At 31.2% G+C, this 22,399-nt stretch overlaps 1 protein-coding gene across 1 annotated transcript in view; it reads right to left on the bottom strand.

Moving 5' to 3' along the window:
* The window catches only part of Csmd3 (CUB and Sushi multiple domains 3), a 1,190,022-nt gene that overhangs the window by 1,004,079 nt on the left and 163,544 nt on the right, over window positions 1-22,399 (bottom strand). Inside the window, 1 exon segment of the mRNA XM_047516388.1 lies at window positions 17,212-17,324. Coding sequence (XP_047372344.1) covers window positions 17,212-17,324 — 113 coding nt within the window.

Raw genomic sequence — 22,399 nt, 5'->3', positions numbered from 1 at the left:
ATGTTTAACAACTAGCTCTCTAGAAAAAAACAAAAAGCAATATTGCGTTTTAAATTTTGCTGATTTCTACAGTGTAAATACTCTCAACATAGTTGATTTTTAGGGTGTCAACATGAAGTCTCTAAATACAGTTGGAAAGAAGATGAAGTGCACAATTTGCTCTTCTGATCTTCTCTGAGCTGGATTTAGCACATTGCTATCTGTGGTAATTCAATTATGCTGTTTTCTTTATCTGAAAATCAAAAGAATAATATTTATCTTATATAATTATTTTGTGTCAACATAAAGATGATCTGAAATACACCTGTAAACTGTTAGGATATTAGTTGCTTTCATTTGTTTTTCTGCACCAAATCATAAGCATCTGAGCTTTATTAAAGATTTGCCTACACCAAGTACCATGATAGGTGCTCAATACTTACTTTGGATTGCATTAACAAATAGACAAGACTGTGTCTCATGCCATTTTTGTTGTTAAATCAAAGTGTTTTATCTTTCTAAAAGGATGTTGAGCAAGAATATGTGATATTTCTTTTTCTGACACAATGACAGATAGCTTGTTTTTCCTATTAACCTCTATGTTTTCATTCACAGTAAAAAAATTTTTAGTTGGGCATATTAACCCCCAGAATAAAGATTACATTCCCAGCACCCAATGCATCTCAGGTTGGTGTGACTATACTTTGGCTAGTTGAGCACAAGCAGAATTTTTTTTTTTTTTTTTAATGGTACCAGGGATTGAATCCAGGGGTGCTCAACCACTGAGCAACATCCCCAGTTCTTTTTTATTTATTTTTTATTTTGAGATGTGGTCTTGCTAAGTTGTTTAGGGCCTAGCTAAGTTGCTGAGGCTGGCTTTGAACTTACAGTCCTTCTGCGTCAGCCTCCCAAACTGGTGGGATTATCATCGTGCTCAACAAAGTAGAAATATCTTGACACAGCATCTAGAAACTGTTCCTGGGAGACCATTTCCCCATCTTCCTTCCCTTTAGTTATTCTGCTGCTTGGAACACATATTATTTATATGTACAAAATTGAATTAGGAGGATAAAGATCACATCCTGGAGATGGAAGATCAAATATTTGAAATGAATTTAAGTCTATAAGAACTTAAAGAGGTAGAGACATTAAAAAGTTTTGAGAGAATTTCATGTTTTCCTTAAGGCTGAATACTATTATTTTGCATAGATATCCTTTCATCTGATGATAGACTCCTAGGGTGCTTCCATATATTTTCATGAACAATGCTGCAATAAACTTCAAATGTAGATATCTTTTAATACATTGATTTTAATTACTTTGGATATAAACCCTAAGTGGGATTGCTTAAAATTGGGTAATTTTATTTTTATTTTTCTCCTGTATTCCATAATGGCTGTACTAATTTCATTTAAACTGAGTATATAGGGTTCCCTTTTTACCATACCTCTTATCTGCTGTCTTTTTTTTTTGTTTTTTTTTTGGTTTTTTTTGTTTATTTATTTATTTTTAACGTTTACATAGGGTAATGATGTTTATTTATTTTTTCCATTCCTCCCCACCCCTCCCACCCCACTTTTCCCTCTATACAGTCCTTCTTTCCTTCATTCTTACCGCTCTCCTTAGCCTAACTCTAAACCTAACCCTAAACCTACTGCTAGCCCCTCCCACCCCCATTATATGTCCTCATCCGCTTATCAGCGAGATCATTCGTCCTTTAGTTTTTTGAGATTGACTTATCTCACTTAGCATGATATTCTCCAATTTCGTCCATTTGCCTACAAATGCAATAATTTTATCATTCTTCATTGCGGAGTAATATTCCGTTGTATAAATATGCCACAGTTTCTTTATCCATTCATCAACTGAAGGGCATCTAGGTTGGTTCCACAATCTGGCTATGGTGAATTGAGCAGCAATGAACATTGATGTGGCTGTATCTCTGTAGTATGCTGATTTTAAGTCCTTTGGGTATAGGCCAAGGAGTGGGATAGCTGGGTCAAATGGTGTTTCCATTCCAAGCTTTTTGAGGAATCTCCACACTGCTTTCCAGAGTGGCTGCACTAATTTGCAACCCCACTAGCAATGTATGAGTGTTCCTTTTTCACCACATCCTCGCCAACACCTATTGTTGCTTGTGTTCTTGATAATCGCCATTCTAATTGGGGTGAGATGAAATCTTAGGGTAGTTTTGATTTGCATTTCCCTTATTACTAGGGATGTTGAACATTTCTTCATATATCTGTTGATTACTTGTACATCTTCTTCTGTGAAGTGTCTGTTCATTTCCTTAGCCCATTTGTTGATTGGATTATTTGTATTCTTCGTGTAGAGTTTTTTGAGTTTTTATAGATTCTGGAAATTAGCGCTCTATCTGAGGTATGAGTGGCAAAGATATTCTCCCACTCTGTAGGCTCTCTCTTCACATTTCTGATAGTTTCCTTTGCTGAGAGAAAGCTTTTAAGTTTGAATCTATCCCAGTTGTTGATTCTTGCTTTTATTTCTTGTGCTATGGGAGTCCTGTTAAGGAAGTCTGATCCTAAGCCAACAAGTTGAAGATTTGGACCTACTTTTTCTTCTATAAGATGCAGGGTCTCTGGTCTGATTCCGAGGTCCTTGATCCATTTTGAGTTGAGTTTTGTGTAGGGTGAGAGATAGGGGTTTAATTTCATTCTATTGCATATGGTTTTCAGGTTTCCCAGCACCATTTGTTGAAGAAGCTATCTTTTCTCCATTGCATATTTTTGGCCCCTTTGACTAGTATGAGAAAAATTGTATTTATTTGGGTTTGTTTCTGTGTCCTCTATTCTGTACCATTGATCTACCTGTCTATTTTGGTACCAATACCATGCCTTTTTTGTTACTATTGCTTTGTAGTAGAGTTGAAGATCTGGTATTGCAATACCCCCTGCTTCGCTCTTGCTACTGAGGATTGCTTTAGCTATTCTAGGTTTTTTATTCTTCCAGATGAATTTCATAATTGCTTGCTCTATTTCTGCAAGGTACATCATTGGGATTTAATTGGAATTGCATTGAATCTGTATAGCACTTTAGGTAGTATAGCCATTTTGACAATATTAATTCTGCCTATCCAGGAACATGGGAGATCTTTCCATCTTCTAAGGTTTTCTTGAATTTCTTTCTTTAGTGTTCTGTAGTTCTCATTGTAGAGGTCTTTCACCTCTTTTGTGAGATTGATTCCTAGTATTTTATTTTTTTCGATGCTATTGTGAATGGAGTAGTTTTCCTAATTTCTCTTTCTGAAGATTCATCACTTATGTATAAAAATGCATTGGATTTATGAGCATTGATCTTGTAACCTGCTACTTTACTGAATTCACTTATGAGTTCTAAAAGTTTTCTGGTGGAATTTCCAGGTTCCTCTAAATATATAATCATGTCATCAGCGAACAGGGATAGTTTGAGTTCTTCTTTTCCAATTCGTATCCCTTTAATTTCTTTGGTTTGTCTGATTGCTCTGGCTAGAGTCTCAAGACGATGTTGAATAGAAGTGGTGAAAGAGGGCATCCCTGCCTTGTTCCAGTTTTTATGGGGAACGCTTTCAGTTTTTCACCATTTAGAATGATATTAGCCATGGGCTTAGTGTAGATTGCCTTTATAATGTTTAGGAATGTTTCCCACTACCCCAATTTTTTCTAGTGTTTTGAGCATGAAGGGATGGTGTATTTTATCGAATGCTTTTTCTGCATCTATTGAAATAATCATGTGATTCTTAACTTTAAGTCTGTGAATATGGTGAATGACATTTATTGATTTCCGAATGTTGAACCAACCTTGCATCCCTGGGATATAAAACCCACTGATCGTGGTGCACTATCTTTTTAATATATATTTGTATGCGATTGCTAAAATTTTGTTGAGAATTTTTGCGTCGATGTTCATTAAGGATATTGGTCTGAAATTTTCTTTCCTCGATGGTACTCTGTCTGGTTTAGGTATCTAGGGTGATATTGGCTTCATAGAACGAGTTTGGGAGGGTTCCCTCCTCTTCTATTTCATGAATAGTTTGAGGAGTATTGGAATGAGCTCTTCTTTAAAGGTTTTGTACGAACTCGGCGAGAACCCATCTGGTCCTGGACTTTTCTTTGTTGGTAGGCTTTTGATGACCTCTTCTATTTCATTGCTTGAAATTGGTTTATTTAAATTGTGTATGTCCTCCTCGTTCAGTTTAGGTAATTCATATGTCTCTAGAAATTTGTTTATGTCTTCGAGGTTTTCTTTTTTGTTGGAGTATAGATTTTCGAAATAGCTTCTAATTATGTTTTGTATTTCACTCGTGTCTGTTGTGATGTTTCCTTGTTCATTCCGAATTTTAGTAATTTGAGTTTTCTTCCTTTTTCTCTTTGTTAGTGTCTTTTTGATAGTCATTCTAACAGGCGTGGGGTACTTCTCATTGTGGTTTTCATTGCATTTTCCTAATGATTAGTGATGATGAGTATTTATATATATATAACATATATATAATATAGATAATAAATATATGTATAATTATTTCAGCCATTAGTATGTCTTCTTTCAAGAAATGTTCATTAAAGTTCATTTTTGGCTGGATTATTTCTTTCTTGCTATTGATTTCAGTTCTTTATATAATTTGGTTATCAGCCCCCTATCAAATGTGTGGTTTACAACTTATTTTCTAGTCTGTGAGTTGTCTTTTCACTATGTTGTTTCCTTTGCCATGCCGAAGTATATTTAGTGGATGAAATCTCATTTGTTTATTCTTGCTCTTGTTCTTGTGCTTTTGGAGTTGTATCCAAGAAATACTTAAGGGAATGTTTTGAACTGTCTAGTATGACCATGTTGTTAAATTAACATCAATATGTAAATTAACATACTTAACAATATATTAAGTATTAAAAATAGACTAGAAAATTGTTTTTTTTTTAAGTATCTATTTATTTATCGTAGGTAGACACAATACCTTTTATTTTTGTGTGGTGCTGAGGATTGAACCCAAGGCCTCATGCATAGTAGGTGAGCATGCTACCTCTGAGCCACAACTCCAGCCCCTAGAAAATTATTTTAATACAACTTTTAAATTGTTGTTCACTTTAAAGTCATACTCAAAGGAGAATTTTAATGTGGTATTTTGTTTTCTTAAATAGAATTTATGTATATAATTTTATGAAATATTAATCTCTGAATAAAAATTAAAGCCTCCACAGAGAAAACATTAATAGAGCATAGTTTCACAATGTAAAAATACTTTCAATAATATAAGAAAATATAAAATATGATTATAAATATTTAGTAAGTAAATAACTGCAACAAGGTTATAACATCTGGGTTCTAGTCTTACGTATGCTCTGCTAGCTTGGAGAAGTCAATTTTTCTTATTTTAATTGTGTATGTTATGGGGTACAATGTGATATTTCAATGCATGTATATAATGTTCACTGGTCAAATTATGGTAATTAATTTCCATCTTTGTGTTTGGAGCCTTTCCACTCCTCTCTTCTAGTTATTCATAAAAATATATAAGAAGTCATTGTGAACTACAATGACTCCACTGTGCTCTAGAACATTAGAATGTATTCCTCCTCTCTGTGTTTAATAACAACATAGATTAACTGGGAGGACATTGTGCTATGTAGAATAAACCAGGCAGATTCAGAAAGACAAATATCACATGATCTCTTTTATAAGTGGCATCTAAACCGGTTGAATTCACAGAAATAAGGAGTAGAATAGTTGTTACTTAGTCTAGGAAAACAGGGCAGGGTAGGAAAGGGAAACTTATGATCAAAGGGCAAAAATTTCATTTAGGAGGAATAGTAAATAATGTATAATTCAAAATTGCTAAAGGAGATTTTAATGTTCTTGCCACAACATGATAAGTATATGAGGTGATCAATTTGTTAATTTGTTAATTCCAAAATGTGACACACATTGACATATCACATTGTACCCCACAAGTATATACAAGTATCACTGATCAGTTAAAAATAATTTTTTAGAATTCCATATAAAAGAAAGGTTTTGTGAAGGTAAGTGTTTTTTGAGCTATAGTTGGAAAGTATAACAAGTTTGAAAGTCAAGAACGAAAGCTAGGAATTTCATTAGTATAGCAGTCTGGTCTAGTCCAGGGAAGACATGATATTAACTAGGACTCAAATGTTAATAATAAGATGGTGAGAGTGGTAAGATTCAAAATATATTTTAATTTAATGTTTTCTGATGTATTGTATAGACGTTGTTAAAAAGAGGGAAGAATAAAGCATAACCTCAACCTTTTGGACCTGTGCAACTGAATGGTGTTCCTACATAGAGAAAGATATGGGAATGAGACACTTTTGAACTTGGGAAGCATTAGAGTAGAAAATAAGGTAGATTGGAAAATAGTCGCAAAATGTCCCTTTCTCTCTCTGCTTATATATGGGAACATAAGCCAAACCTTGTTGTGCCTGTGTGATCTAACCCTTGGTTTGTTTATGTGACTTTCTTTAGCCAATGGGATATTATTAGTAGACTGAGTCAATCAGAATTTGAAAAATTATCCTTTTTTAATTCCTTATGCTTCCACCTCTTCTGTGAATATGAAAACATGCTTAGAATATTTTACAAGTGTATTAGGAGTTTGAGAAGTGCCAAACTGCCTCATTTTCAACAAAAGAGACTGATCCCATAGTCTACAATCAGAAATGTTAGTAAATTCAGCCAAGATCACAGATAATATGGCCAACTCCCTCAGAACACTTAAGATATTTTGAATGACCCTAAGGTTTTCTGAAATTTTTTTCTTAGAGGAAGAGCCTAAATGATAGATCTCCACAGTGAATTGAGGATGCTTTCAGATATTGGTACAGATTGATTCATATGGAGCATGAGTGCATTTAGAGCTGAGACCCCAAGCTGAGCACTGGGCTAGTCAAATTTATAGATATTAAAAACAGGAGAACCTATCTAAGGGGGCTAAAGAATAAATGTATATCAGTGGTAAATAAATAAAAAAAGCATCCCAGGAAGCAAGCAAAGAAAATGCATGAAGGTGAGATGAATCATGGAAAGTCTTAATTTCTTAGGAGGAAGAATAATTTGAGAATTGATCTTTAGAGGTGGGAATGGTATTACCATTGGTGACCCTGACAAAAATAGATTCAACTAAATGGTGGTGGCAAAGTTCTAATGAAAATGTAATCAAGGAGGTGAGATTAGAAATGGAAAAGAAAATATAGATCACTTGTTGAGGACTTTATATAAAAGGGGCACCAAGAGGGATGGAACAACATCTGGAGGTAATGCAGGGTCAGGAGAGATTTGCTTTTTGTTTCTTTCTTTCTCAGGTGTTTGCCCTGAGCTAATACCACACCTTTATGGAAATAATGGGTAAGATTTGTTTGAAACAAATTGACCATACACAAAACGCAGAAGATAATTGCAGAAACAATGTTGTTGAGCAAATAAACTAACTGCCACCCTAAAACTTAGTGCACAAGTAATAAGGGGTTTGACCTGCATTAGGTGTGTACCACATTTCTAATGTCATATATACCCCAAGCTCTGTACAACAAGGTAGGATTCTGAATTGGGTCAGAATCATTCCCTTCAATCCTGGAACCCTAACTAATAAACTGTAATCTAACAGTCTCTAACAGTCTCCAGGTTAATTCCTTAAAATTATGTTGCTTGCCTATCTAATATTGCTAATTGATTAGTTATAACAATATAATGTATCATTTTCTAGTCATTTGGTCAATTCGCATTGTAGCTTGAGATGCTTCTGAGAACCTCTAAGGGTCATAATAGTCATTCAAATTTCTAGTAAGATTAGATCCAACAATTACAATTTAATATTACATTGACTTTTCTTAATACAGTAGTATTAGAAATACTAATACAGTAGTATTAGTAATACAGTAGTAGGATTACAAGGTGTATAAAAAGTGAGGACTTTTTTAGGCAGCAATGAAAATGTGAATTAAGCAACATAAACTATTCAATAGACACATTATCAGAGAAATTAAAATAGGTGTTAAATATTAAAAAGGAATATTTGAAAGTTCTCTAAAATTGCTACTATGAATTTTGGATGTTTTTTTTAAACACAGAAACAAGCAAAGTAGCACTGGGTTGTATACAAGTTTTCACCCAATCATGCACTATGGTGAATTTATTTATCAATTTCAGATGGACATTGAATATCTTAGTGATCATTTTTTGATGGAACAAAGAAAAATACTATAGTATTTAGTAATTTAGTTCATCTGACCCAGTTAGTAATTTAGTTCATGTGTTGAATATGATTTATAATACCTTGTAAATAGCTACTGGTGAAATGATATATATGGCTTGCTGGGAAAATATAAGATTTGAGTTACCAATGTTGTCAGCCTATATAATATCCTATACACTTGACTCAAGAGAGCAAAGTGAAATAATACAGGGTCATAATTAAAGAAATTTAAAGATAACTGAAATATAATCTAAAAGTCCCTCAGGTTAATTTCTTAAATTAATGTGAAGCATTTGAAGTTACACACAGATAGACTACTTTAAAAATTATGGAAAAATAAAGCAACAAGTTTATAAAATAGAAAAAATGGAAATTCCGATTTACATGATAAAAATGTTATGAATTATCCAATATAAATCATAATATAACAACTGTTTTCATATTTCCAATTTTCTCTAACTCATACAATCAGAAAACATACAGATAGATAAATTGTCTTCTCACATTACTCAACACATAACTGAAAATTTTCACTGGATAAATCTCTCATCTGAACACTTATCCTTTATAATTGCCTTGATCTCATCTCATATTTCTTCATCATGTCTACAAAATTTAAGAAAATCACTTTGTCAACTTCCCTTATCCATAAACTAACAATATTTCTAAACACAATACTAGTAGAAATGATCAATTTTTTGTGCAATAGTCTTTTTTTCACATACTCTTGCTCTTTTTAGTTTCTCTAGATAATTTTCAATTTGTAGCAACTTTTAAATCAGAGACAGTAGTGATAAATAAGCACATATAGGGTATGCGTGTGTGTGTGTGTGTATTCTGCCCCATAAATTGCAAATATTAAATGTTCATTTTCTTTTCCTTTTTAATAAGACAATAATTTTTAAATTATTACATAATGCAGATTTCAAACTTTAGTTTACCAATCTTTTCTTTAGTGACATATTTTCCTTTGGACTTTTGCTGTTATGTTTTTTTCTCCCATGATCTGGTAATGTTCTGTTATATTTCTTCATGAATTATATATTTTCATTTTTTATGCTTTATTATTTATATTCATCTGATATTTATGTTGTGATAAATGGTACTCCTCTTATCATATGATCTAATATTACCCTGCTATAAAACCACACACACACAAAAAAAATAAACAGTGCAGAAAGACAAAAGGAGAGACTGTGCTTACTAATAAATGTAGATTGAGAAATCCCATGAAATCATGATGAGGTAGGCATTTTCCACATTATAGTATAAGAGTTCAGCACATATATAATTGTAAAAGGACAAAGTAAAAATGGCACTCATTATTCTTAAATGATATTTTCTAAGATACGCAAAAGCATATGTAAAATGTTTTTGTTTTTAAACACCTTCTAAAAAGAGCAGCAAATATGACCTCTAAAATCTTGAAATTTTTAGATAACATCTATTCATTTAAAAATCTTCCTTTAATAATACCTAAAGGCATCTTTAATTTGGAATTGTAAATGATCATTGAAAATTGCCTAAGACACATCAAATCCAAATGCTTTTGCAATAGAACACGATACACATATATTGGGAAACAATTCTCTATATATCTTTCATGTTTTCCAGTCTTGTAAGGAGAGAAGCTGACTCCCTTTGTTCAGTAGCAATAAAGAAATATTATCTCTGTCCCAAGCAAAGGACAAGAGTGCTTACTCTTTAATATAAAAGATTCTTGTTCCCTAAGCTCAGAATTGCTCTCTCCCATAAGACCTACCATGTTGGGGGATGTTACTTGACCTTCTTTTCATTGACTGTGGGAATTGAAGTTCTGAAAACACAATTTTGGTACGCTGGCTACTTCTGTTGGTATAAGTGAAAAAGCCCTTTGAGAATTATTAAATATAGTTTGGTGTATTGTGTCCTTGAAAATATTAATGTGTATTCTGCCATGAAAACTATAGAAGATTGATTTGTTAACTTTGAAGCAGAATGCAATGTCAGAAGCTTCACAGTTCTTAACAGTATGTACATATACAAAACTATAAATTTTATATATATATTTATATATATATATATATACACACACACATAGTAAATAGTTTCTAATATTTCTTTGTCTCTCTGGAATTAATAATTGTATTTTCTCAAAATTGCTGAAATAATACTTGATATATTTTGGCACAAATTGTTATTTTCAGTTTTAGGTCTTATCTTTTCTTGCCAAAATGTCTGTACAAAGATGTTTGTTCTTTGATTCAGGGACCTTATAATTAACAATAAAATTCTTATGAATTTTTCTTTGTGCACTTGCTTAAAAGATTCCCTATAACAAATATTTTCAATTAATTTCTACACAAGACTTGGCATTTTTTTTTTTTGTGCCCTCTTTTCCAGTGAATTGGAACACCTGCCTTGTGCTTCAGTCCTGTCTCTAGCAATGACCTGCTAGCTCAGAGCAGTGACTCTTGAGTGGAATACTTCTCTCAATCTCTATGAGGGTTTTGAACTTTAGCACCAGAACACTGCACATGTGAAAAGTGTCATTTCTTCCCTTAGTTCAAATCAAAAGTGAATTACCTGATGGGCAGCTTTAGAATTACTATATTTTGGTGGGAGAAGTAGATAAATAAATTTGCAAATGAATTTTTAAACCACACTCTAGTATACTTTTCTTTTAAACCCCTAATTGTACACTATCAATTATAATAGTCATCACAACATATGGTCTTTGTATGAAAACAGCAAAATATCTTTGACATATTAGAGTTTTAAATTAATCACTTCTTCAATTAACTACATTCTAATACTCATATCAAAATTATAATTCTCATTGGAGGGCAGATATGGCAGTTTTAGAAATATATAAAAGAAGGAAATTAAAAATAAAATGGGATTAACTGTTTAGTCATTCTATTCTGAATAATAAGAGGAAACCTTGAATGTAATCCCATCTTTGCCATATGAAGCACACAGATTAAGTAGACCATATATTACTGACTTTAGCAATTTCTCATTTTTCACTTTTCTTTTTTTATGAGCAACTTTATAGTTTTAAATTGTTTTGTAAAGAAACTAATTTATGAAAGAAAAGATTTTAAGCAAATAAAATATCTATAAAAGTATAAACAATAATGTGTATGTATCACTTATGGCTTTTAAAAAATAAAAGGTTAATATTTTTCTTAAAGTGTAACTATTTTATCATCTGTGCATATTACAAATTCAAAACTACTAATAATAACCCATGTCTTTTTTATAAGACATTCATTGGGGCTTTAATCCTTTTAACATTGAGTTTTAATAAGCATTTTTTAAGCATTAGCAGTATGTGAGGAATGCAGTAAAATAGGAGGCATGTATACAAAATGAGTAAAACATGTTTAATACTCTCAGTGTTCTCACAGCTTACTGTGAGCAAAAAATCTAAAATTAGAGAGTATGGTATTGTGTGACAAAGTACATATGAGTAAATGTAGTTCATAATGACTTTCTACAGGTGATTAAGGCATGCACAATGTTTGGAAGGATAAGTAAGCAGGCCTTAAAAGAAGTGTGCAGTGTCCTGAGTAGAAGAGAGAGACTGAATTAGGTTTTAGTATTTTAAATAGGAGAACATGTGTAGAAATTTAATATGTGTTTAAGACAGTTTTATAAATTGATACAAGGGCCAGAAACAAGGACAGAGAGGTAGGTAGTTGTTGAGGTTATATGCCTAAGTAAGAGATGATTAAAATGTTACTGCTTAGTGTCTAAAGGCATTCATAGTATTTTTAAATTTTTTATTTGTTGTTTTTAGAGCATTCACAGTACTGATAATACTGTTGAAGCATTTTGTGAGTACAGTAAAAGTGATTGAAAGTATGTAATTGATGTAGGACTACTTGAAAACTAATAAATTCTTCTGTACCTACAGCCAAATCCACATATTCACTATAACATGGTGTCTTTTAAACAGAAGATCTTTACAGAACAGATAAATTTGTCTCATTCTCTGAACTGGGAATTAGAATAGTTCCAACTGCTTAAAAGGGAGAGAAAACATACACATTACCAGAGGTCACTTTAGTATTAAGATGTTTCAGTAGTTAACCAGATTGACTATATAACCCTAAAGACAATATTTTAATTTGACAAGAGGTCAGGGACAAAATCTTCACATGTATGATAGTTCCTTGTGTTGTGTTTCTGAATATGAAATCTCATTTATTTTAAAAGTATTTAAGAATCAATATTCATTAACTAATTTTATGAACCTATCCTACCTTTATTGCTGTAAAGTATGTAATATATGTAATTTTACAACATAAACATCTTGCTGCAACTCAATTGTTTTGCTAGAAGCATAATTGACTTGATTCTAAGTTGTAAGCTCTCCATTAAATTTCATGGTACTGTAGTTAAAATTTTAAAGCATAGGAGTTTGAAAATGATCCCTAAAATTAAAATGCACTAAACTCCTTTTATGTTCTGAAGGATAATCTTTTAATAAATATGAGACCAATAACTAAATAGAATAGCAAATAGTATAATTTTTCTTTTCTGTGTCAAGTATTTAAAAGGACAAAATAATATATAGGTGACCTGCAATATCTGCAAGAATATATTTTAACTTCTTTGCTTCATATTTTAATATATATTATCAATAATTCTTATCTTAGCAATACCTTTTTGTACTAATTGTACTTGGTTAGAATCTCATGTGAAAGGAAATCATAGTTTATATTTAGATCTAAAATAAGTCTCCTAAATGTATATAGGTCATAACTCCAGGACATTTAAATAAATTTTCACACTCAGGTGAGCACTTCATCATTATAATTTTTCATACGATTTTGTAGTTTGAGAGAGTCTGTATGAAATCGCTGATTGGTATATAACAATAAGTATTATGTACTAGTAGCATTATTAACCAAATTTTTGTTTCTGAGTTAAAAGTGAAAATGACATCTTTATAGCATGTTTGCTGAAGGTGAGCATTTATTGCTACCATGTTTTATGTCATAAGCATTGCTTAATGGTTCATGTCTACAATCACTGTGTTATAATTACTACCTTGTGTTTTAAGAGATTTTCAAGACTATATTCTTATTTATTTTGTCTGTCACTGTAAATTAAATTGTTTAACTGATATATACTGGAATTATATATTATATCAGGTATAAGATAACCACTTTGTATAGTATATAATTACAATATAATCCAAGTATATTGTACTTTATTTCCACAATAACTGATTCCTAACATAGAAAAGAATCCCTAGGAGTTATCAATATGCTGATTTTTATTATCAATGGATATTTTGTGGAATTTCACATGAAACAAATATCTGAAAAAGATAAATTTATTTTATAATGGGGTACACAGAAAAGTAATTAAAACCATATTGTGACTTGCTCTTTATTGTCTTACAAAAATAGAAAATAAATGGTTCATTATGGATAACTTAATAGTCCAAGGGGGAAAAGTAAGAACTGGTCCATGGATCAATGTGCTTTTGTGAATAATTTCTTACTGGTCCACTATGAAATAACAATATAAAGCAAGAGTGAACATGTGGAAACTTAAGTGAATTGATATCAGTACAATATTTAATTGCATTAGTTTATATTTTATGTAAGTATTGATTTGCAATTTGGAATACACAGTGGTCTTTCATCATAGATGGTGCTGACAGCAAATAAGTTCAAGCAGATTCTCTTATTTTCCCTCCTACTCTGCAAGTTAAATTAACTTCTCAGTGTATCAAATTTTCTTGAAATCAAAGACTCCATAGTAATTACAGCACAGTACCATAAATGAAACTAACATATTTGTTTGTCTCAAAGACCTGTCACCTAATACAGACTTCTAAAAATATGTATTTGGAACATTAACTCATTAATCATATGCAGAAATCTATATGTATATATATTATATTAAGGAGAATTATTACTCCAATATTATAGATGAGATAAATGGAGTTTAGTTAGATAAAGTATCTTGTCCAGGATAAATATCTTTATAGTGATATGAATTCAACAGATATTTTCTTAGTATCTTATTTGTATAACAGATTGGTTTGGTTTGTCTTAATTTCTTCCAGGAATAGAAGATAGCTAAATAGAACTTACACTTTTAGCAGTCCGAAGAATCAGTAGGTTTCTTATTATGATGCATTGTCCTGGTTCATACTTACAGGATCAGATTTAATATATGTAAGAAATCTATTGTCAACTTTTAGTATATTCTTCAGATGAATATGATGCATGTGGTCCAGTGTTGGAAGTTTGAGAAACATAGATCAATATATACATCACTGATAAATAGAAACCTCATATATTCTAATACCCAAAGACAAAGCCTTAATAAGTGTGTAGTTACTTCTGCTGAGATTTATTATATGGACTTGCACATGATTCAGTAGGCCAATGACAACCCCTCCCCCCAGCAAAAAAAATACATCTCCAGAACATATGTCAACTTATATTGAAAAAAGGACTTTGCAGATATCGTTAAGGTCGAAGACTTTAAGATAGGAAGATTAACCTCTATTATTTAGATGGGCCCATGCTAATCACATCGGTCCTTAAAACCAACAGGTCTACACCTGGAGTCAGAGGTATGTAGAGGAAGAAAGTAGTAGAAAGATGCATTACAAAGGAAAATCAGAGATACCATTCTCAGAAGGACTCACATAGGTGTTGGTTCTCAGATACATAGGGCTCATGGACACAGGAGAGGGCTGTAGGAACTATGGGTGGTCTTCCAGTGATGGGCAGCAAGGAAAGAAGGGTCTCAGTCTACAACTGTGAGGAACTAGATGCTGCCAACTATCAGAATGTACTAGAAAGTAGATTTTCTCCAAGTTTTCTGATAAGGGTTTACTCTACTGACATTTTCATTATAATTTTGTGAGACACTGAGACAATAATGTAGCAGAAACCACTAAGATTTTACTTACAGAATTGTGATATATTTTGTGTATTTTGAGCTTCCTCTTTTTTTTTTGGTGCCAGGGGTTTGCCAAGGGTGCTTAACCATGGAGCCACATTCCCAGCCCCCCCCCCTTTTTTTTAATGTTTTGAAATAGAGTATACCTAAGTTGTTTAGGGCTCACTAAGTTGCTGAGGCTGGCTTTGAACTTCTGATCCTTCTGCTTCCAGCCTCCCGAGCTGCTGGAATTACAGGCATATGCTACCATGCCTCGCCAAGCTACCAAAGTTTGGATAATTATTTTGCAGCAACAGAAAGCTAATATACATGGTAAAATATATACATAGAACTCAATATCTGATAATTGGCATGCTGGTCAATACCTCAATACTAGATGGATGACTAGTACCCTATATTTAAAGTTAGGACATCCCAAACATACTTTTAAATGTCATGAAAATATATGAACTCATTTCCCCTGAAGCAGAATAGATGGACAAAAATTTAATATTGTTTATGTTAGAAAAAATAGGGAGCTGTGAAAATATGTTTGAGTATGAATTCATGAAACATGATAGCCAAACCAGAAAACATGCCAACATCATGATTCATATGCCATGTTACTAAATTTTAAATACACTTAGTGTTTTCCAAATGAATAAACTAGCCTAAAATATCTTTAAATCATTTTCTACTAAAGAGCCTTTACTAGAAAATTATTAAATTATTGATACTTCAGTTTTGCCAAAATTACACTTAAACCTCTGTGGTTATAGTAATGAATATGTAAGAATTAAGTTGTCAACCTAAAATAATTACTCAGCTATTGTGAAAACACCTTAGAAAATTAATAGTCATTATTATAATGGAGGAAAGTAAGTCAGAACTCATACTGCCCTGCTAGACAAAAGACAGTTTATACATGTGTGAAGCACAAGATAGTGTTCAAAACTGCTGTTCATGACGTTATTAGCAATGTAAAATTGAGAAAATATTTTTGTGTAATTGTTGATTTAGTAGAGGGTATATTTTCTAGTGAGAAATGTATCACTAGATGAAAGATGCTTAGTTTACAACTTTCCCCAGATGCACAATGTTAAAATTTACACTGTAACATTTCTATTTTATATATGATTATTTTCTAATGCGACCTTTAAATGTACTATATTTTGAATTATGTGCTTTAGAAAATAACTGCTCCTGGGTGGGCCAGTTTAATCCTCAGCATAGCAAATAAAGGAAAAAACAAAAAAATGAAGAAAGCAAGTAAGTAACTGCACCTTCCTCTGTATTTGTATGTCCCTTTATGGCAATGTTAGATCTGGTGAGATGAATTTTGATGATATGGTCCTGGAGAGATGAGTTGAAATTTGATATGATATCACTATGATTAAGTGAGAAATTCTTTTCTAAATTAAATGTAAAATTTATCGTAAATCACATACAGAAAAAATTAAGAATCCATTTCTATCTATTTCTATCTGAAATGCTCAGAAATAGAATTTCTTGCCATTAGAATTTTCCACATATAAAATGATGTAGATTTTGTACATTTTAACACCCTCTGCAGAACCAGGGACACCACTCCATTATCAAATGTTGTTTCCATAATGAAACATGTGAGTGTCCATACTAAGTGACATAAAGAAGATTATAAATGGGTTTCAATCAGTTCAGGTCAAGTTTCAATGCCAAAGGAGCTTGTACTAAACTTCCAGGGGAAGGGATAAAAAAACAACTTTAGTTTTATGAGCTTAGTTTTATGACAGACACGGCAGGAAAGAATAAGGTACTGTCTGTGATGCCTGGATCACAAATCAGGTCTAGCCTCCTTTCACTCCCACATTCCATTCCTTTCTTTTAATGCCCAACCCTGTAGTAATTCATGGTCTCATGGCTGAAGAAACTTAAGGTCAAGATTTTCCTATGTTTAGGTACAGTGATATGAAACAACAAAGTCCACTAACTATATTGAGCACTAATGATTAATAAGAAAGTGATCCTTGTGACAAATTAGAGATAATCATATGAATTGTTTCTCCTTCATGCTGATTCTTCTGCCACTAACAGGCTTGAAGAGTTCTGGTTTTGATAGCATTAAACTGGGAAGCAGTTTCTTTTATGTTATCATCACTTACCTTCATAATATACTTTAAACCCATGTGCACTAACCGCAAAATCACTGGTCAATCGTAGTGAGAACACAGATTTGGTACTTGTCACTGGTGGTGGCAGATGGAATCCTGTTAACCTACAAACAAAATGGAATTAATTTTTAGTGATTATAGGCACTTCACCTAATATAATTTAAGAAGAATTAACAGTTATGTTATTAATTACCCAAGCTTTATATAAAAATATGTGTGTATTTATGATATTCCATTTAGAAGACATTCATCAAAAGTAATTGCTGTAATTATATATGAAAATACATTAATTCATGTACACATACATGTGTGTTTTGATATTTAAAATATCTATCACATGTAGTATCTATATGAAATACTTGATATAATTTAAACTTTGAAAATGAGGAATTATGAGAATATATGGGCACATTTTATGTCTTTGGTTTTAACAATGGAGCATTTAGAATAAATTTTGTTAAGTGAATTATTCTGATGGTCTAGAATTATATTAATTGCTGTATATCTCTATTTATCTATGTATGTATCCATTTTATATATGGAGAGAGAGAAAGAAAGAGAATGCAAAGTACTTAAATTTTAGAATGAAGGAAGATGTTGCCTAAATATAAAATATTGTAACTGAACTGCCCTCAAATAAAAAGAAATTTTGTTTTTAATATTATCTCAAAATTCCAGTGCTATTAAATAGCTGAAAATTAGGCATTAATATTTTGCATATTTACATAAGAAATATTTTCCTGATATTTTTGCCTGTAGTATTACCTATTTTCCTATTAACTTATTGCATACAGATACAAGTTTGAATTATATGAAAGGTGCTTTACAATTGATACTTTCTCTACTACTCAACAGAAATATTAAAAGAAAAATGTACAAACATGAGATATGAATTTTCTGAATGACAATAAAGATAAAATTTCATAGAAAATAAACTTCTGAAAGCTAATAAAGATAAAAATTCATAGAAAAAACATTTCTATGAATTACATTTTGATTTTTTGATACCCTTAAAATTTAGTTATTATATTATTTTACTAATTAATCTGTAAATAAGAATTGTATACAGAGGAATTATATTATTTTTTAACATATTTGCTTTTTGCCTAGTAACATATAAGTAGGATTAATTCATACTGAAATTATATAGGTTTTTATTGCTATATTTGTTTTATTCAAGTTTGCTTTTCTGAGGTCTTCTTACTCTCTAAAAATTATTGAGAAACTGAAAGAAATTTTATAGACTATCAATTTTATCCTATTAAATTTAAAACAGAAAAAATTGAAAGTGAATTTATTGCTCATTTGTAAATACCCAGAATAAGTCTATTACATGTTGAAATAAATGTTATTTTAATAAGAAATAACTACATGTCCAAAACAAAAGTGTGAAGAATGCATTGAATTGTATTTTTGAAAATCTAATATCTGACTTAGTAGAAAACAGATTCTCTTCATATCTACTTTGTTCAATATTTTGCTTCACATAAACATTCAAAACCTCAAGGTTCAGGATTCCATAGGTCAGAGCCTACCTGCCTTTTTGACAAACTTGGTAAAGTCTGGGAGATTAGAAGAAAAATATCTTGTGACATGTATGCTTCCTAAAAACTAGAATAGATTTTACTGAATAGTGGTATATCTGATGGTATTTGTTTCTTAAAGGTCCAAATGTAATAAAAAATGAAAAAAACAATATTTTGTATTACACAATTTAGGTTATGAGTGTGAATATTACCTGACCTCACTTAGGTACATAATTGGAAGAAGTATTTTAATACCTTTGCAAATAAAAGTGAATACTCTTTCTTAATACTACACAAAAGCATCACAAGTTAATTGAATGTGGAATTCAAAATTGTATCAATGAATGCTTTGCATTCTGTAACATTAATATTCATTGGTCCACCTTGCCCTTGTAATGGATTTTTTTAACTCATACTTTTTTTAAATCAATATGCATCAATCATTGGAAAATTCTGGTTCACTGAGTTGTAGAGCTTTTTCAAATGTTGATTTTATTTCATGACACAATATTTTTTTAAAAATCACTTTTTTTTTTCAGCTTTATGGATTGAACCTAGGGTTTCTATACCACTGAGCTATATCCCCAGCCCTTTTTTATTTTTAGACATTGTCTTGCTAAGTTATTGAAGCACACTTACTTTTATTGCTACTGATCTTATCAGAAATATTTAAATGTGGGAAACCTGTAAAGGTTAAGTGGTAGATTGACATTAGATTGAAATTTCCAAACTTATTTCTTCTCAAAAGTCTAGATTTGTTATTGACAATAAATCATAAGCGTTTTCCTTGGAGTGTCAAACTACATCCTTAATTTTTTTTGAGAAAATATAGATGTGAGAAAACATACTTCAAATACCCAAATGCAAATAACTATAGCTTACCTCTCAGTTCTTATTTTACATAAAAATTGTGTTCCATGAAAATAGATGGCTAATTCGCTAACAATTCAATCATGACTTTCTCCTTTAGACAATAATATTATTTTGAGAGTTTTATCACTATTTCCTGTTTAGTCACACTAGTCCTTAAAGGGTACTCTAAGGTAAAGATTTAATGAAATAAATAATTGTTTATAACTGCAACAAGTATTTTCTTAAGTACAATTGTATTTTTTCTTTTTTATACTATGTGTAGAATAAAAATATGACTAATGTCTAGTTGTAGTTTGAGGTTGCTAATTGGGTTGTGCTAATACACAGTTTTACCCTTCATTATTTTTGTACCTCAAGGTCAAATGTCAACATAGTACAAAAGGCAATTAATATTTCAATTTTGTTATGGAAATGGTTTTGACCACTTGAAAATCTCTCAGGATATTCAGGTATCCTTGGACCATATTTTGAGGATAACTGCTGTGTAAGAATCCATTGCATATATATAATACCATTCATTAATTCAGTCCATTGATAATGTACATTTTGTTTATTTATAATTTTTATTTCCATCAATGTACTTATAATATTCCACTTTTACACATTTTCATATCAGTTTCTCTAGACTATAGCATACATAAGCATTTAAAACTTCTAGTTTTCCTTTTCTTGCTACATAAAATACCTCCCCCATAATAATACATAATAATACCTTTTTCCAAATTTACGTGTAATATCTTTGGCCCATGGTGAAATGTGTATCTCTTAAGCTATGAGCATATGATTTACTTGTATTTATATTTTGTTACCAATGCTGATCTCATTTGCATTATAGTAAGGTAACATATTTCTTATTATGAACTTAATCCTTTGAAATTTTTTTATGGGCCTGATATTATAAATTCTGATTATGTGCCTACTCTTAAAGAATAGATGTATTATTTTTCTATTCCAGGCTAAAGTCACCACAATCTTAACATCCATTATTACCTCACAGTTATGTAAGTGCAGGAAGAGCAAACTTAGCTGATTCTCTGATTACAGTTTCACAGGGCTAAAATTAAGGCGTAAGCTGGGTTGAATAGCTTTCTCCAGGCTCTGGGCTATGTCTTGCTACCACTTCAAAGCTTATGAGGCTGGTGTCAGAATTCAGTTCCATGCAATAGTAGGATTAAAGTCCCTTTCTTCTTACTGCTCATTGACTTGAAATTATTTTTTCCTTCTAAAGATTGCCAGCATTTATTTCTCTATCTTCAGTCAGCAAGGGAATTTATTCTCATTCCTCAAATCTGTTTGTCCTCCCATTTTGCCTCATCTCTATGCTGTTGATTTTGCAATTTCTGCCTCCAAGTGAAGAAATATTCTTGCTTTTAAGTGTTCAAGCAATTATATTATGTCCAAATGGATAATTCAAATATCTCCACATTTTAATACTTCTAACCTTCATTCTATCTGCAAAGTTCCTTATGCCAGGTGGTAGACATACTCAGAAGGATTTGAGAACTATAACTCTGAGACCATTTCTCTACCAGTCATAATGACTATTTGGATTGTTTAACTTTTTCCCTATACTTTACAAATTTTTCCATTTACAAATGTTTTGGGGCTGCGATATTAGGTATATAGAAGTTTAAACTATATTTCCTTATAATTTGAAAATTCAAAAAATTATTTCTAATAATGATTTGCCTTAATATTTATCTTGTCTAAGAGTGATATATCTACATATCTCCAAACTTTACTTATTAGAATTGGGATGACACATCTTTTTTATCTTCAAACTTTTGGTATCCTCATTTTTTAGATAGGTCATGTATAATCAGATTATACTTGCGTTAAGTTATATCTATCTAGTATTTGGGTGTATGTATAACATTATAGAGTTATAATCTAATTTTATAAACTTTGTCTTTTGTTTGTAACTATGTTCAATTAACTAGAACATCCATACAAAAGTTTATGTAAATAAAAGAGTTAAAGACTGCCGAATTATCACAAACTGAACATGTTTCAAATCAAGAAATAAAACATTGCCCATAAGGTTAAAGACCTATTTAGTTTCCCTTGTTCCTTACTATCCTATTCCTCCTCAAAGAAGTCCACAACTTCCAACAAATTACTTTCACATGTTTCATATGTTTCAAAGACATATATCTATACATATATATTTTTATTTTTTGATTTTATATAAGTATACACAAAATCATAAAATAAAATCATTTTGCCTCTGGCTACTTTGAATCTGTACTATATTGTACTATTACAGTAATAGTAAAAAACTTGTTAGTCATTGCCATATAGGATTCCATTTTATGAATATTCTTCTATTCACTGTATGTGAACCTTTTTCTTTGGATTTTTTAATAAATAATACTACCATGACATTTTTGCATGTTTTATAAGTATAAAATTCATCTGTATTTACATTTTCTAAATAATAGAAAATTATAACTTTTTATGGAAACATGGTGTTATTTGTACGTATTCAGATATTGGTGAATTTTGTGTTTTTTGGTATGTGGTTACATTATTACATTGTCATTTATTCTTCTTTTACACTGATGCATGATGAAATTGCATAATGGATGGCATTTTGTTTCTTTGAAAAGAGTACAAGAGTGCAACCATATTTTCTCTGACTTGCACTTGAAGAAGTGACAGCTCAGAGTGACAGTAAATTGTTTAAACTGATATAGCTGGTAGGCAGGGAAGCAAAGATACAAACCCATAAATTCCAACTCCAATGTATTTCTTTTTTCACTGTGATTTTCACAAGAGGG

This window comes from Sciurus carolinensis, chromosome 1 (genome assembly GCF_902686445.1).
Source record: "Sciurus carolinensis chromosome 1, mSciCar1.2, whole genome shotgun sequence".
In the NCBI taxonomy this organism is placed as follows: Eukaryota; Metazoa; Chordata; class Mammalia; order Rodentia; family Sciuridae; genus Sciurus; species Sciurus carolinensis.
Note: the sequence above shows the minus strand (reverse complement) of the source record. Positions and strands in the feature narration are given on the sequence as shown.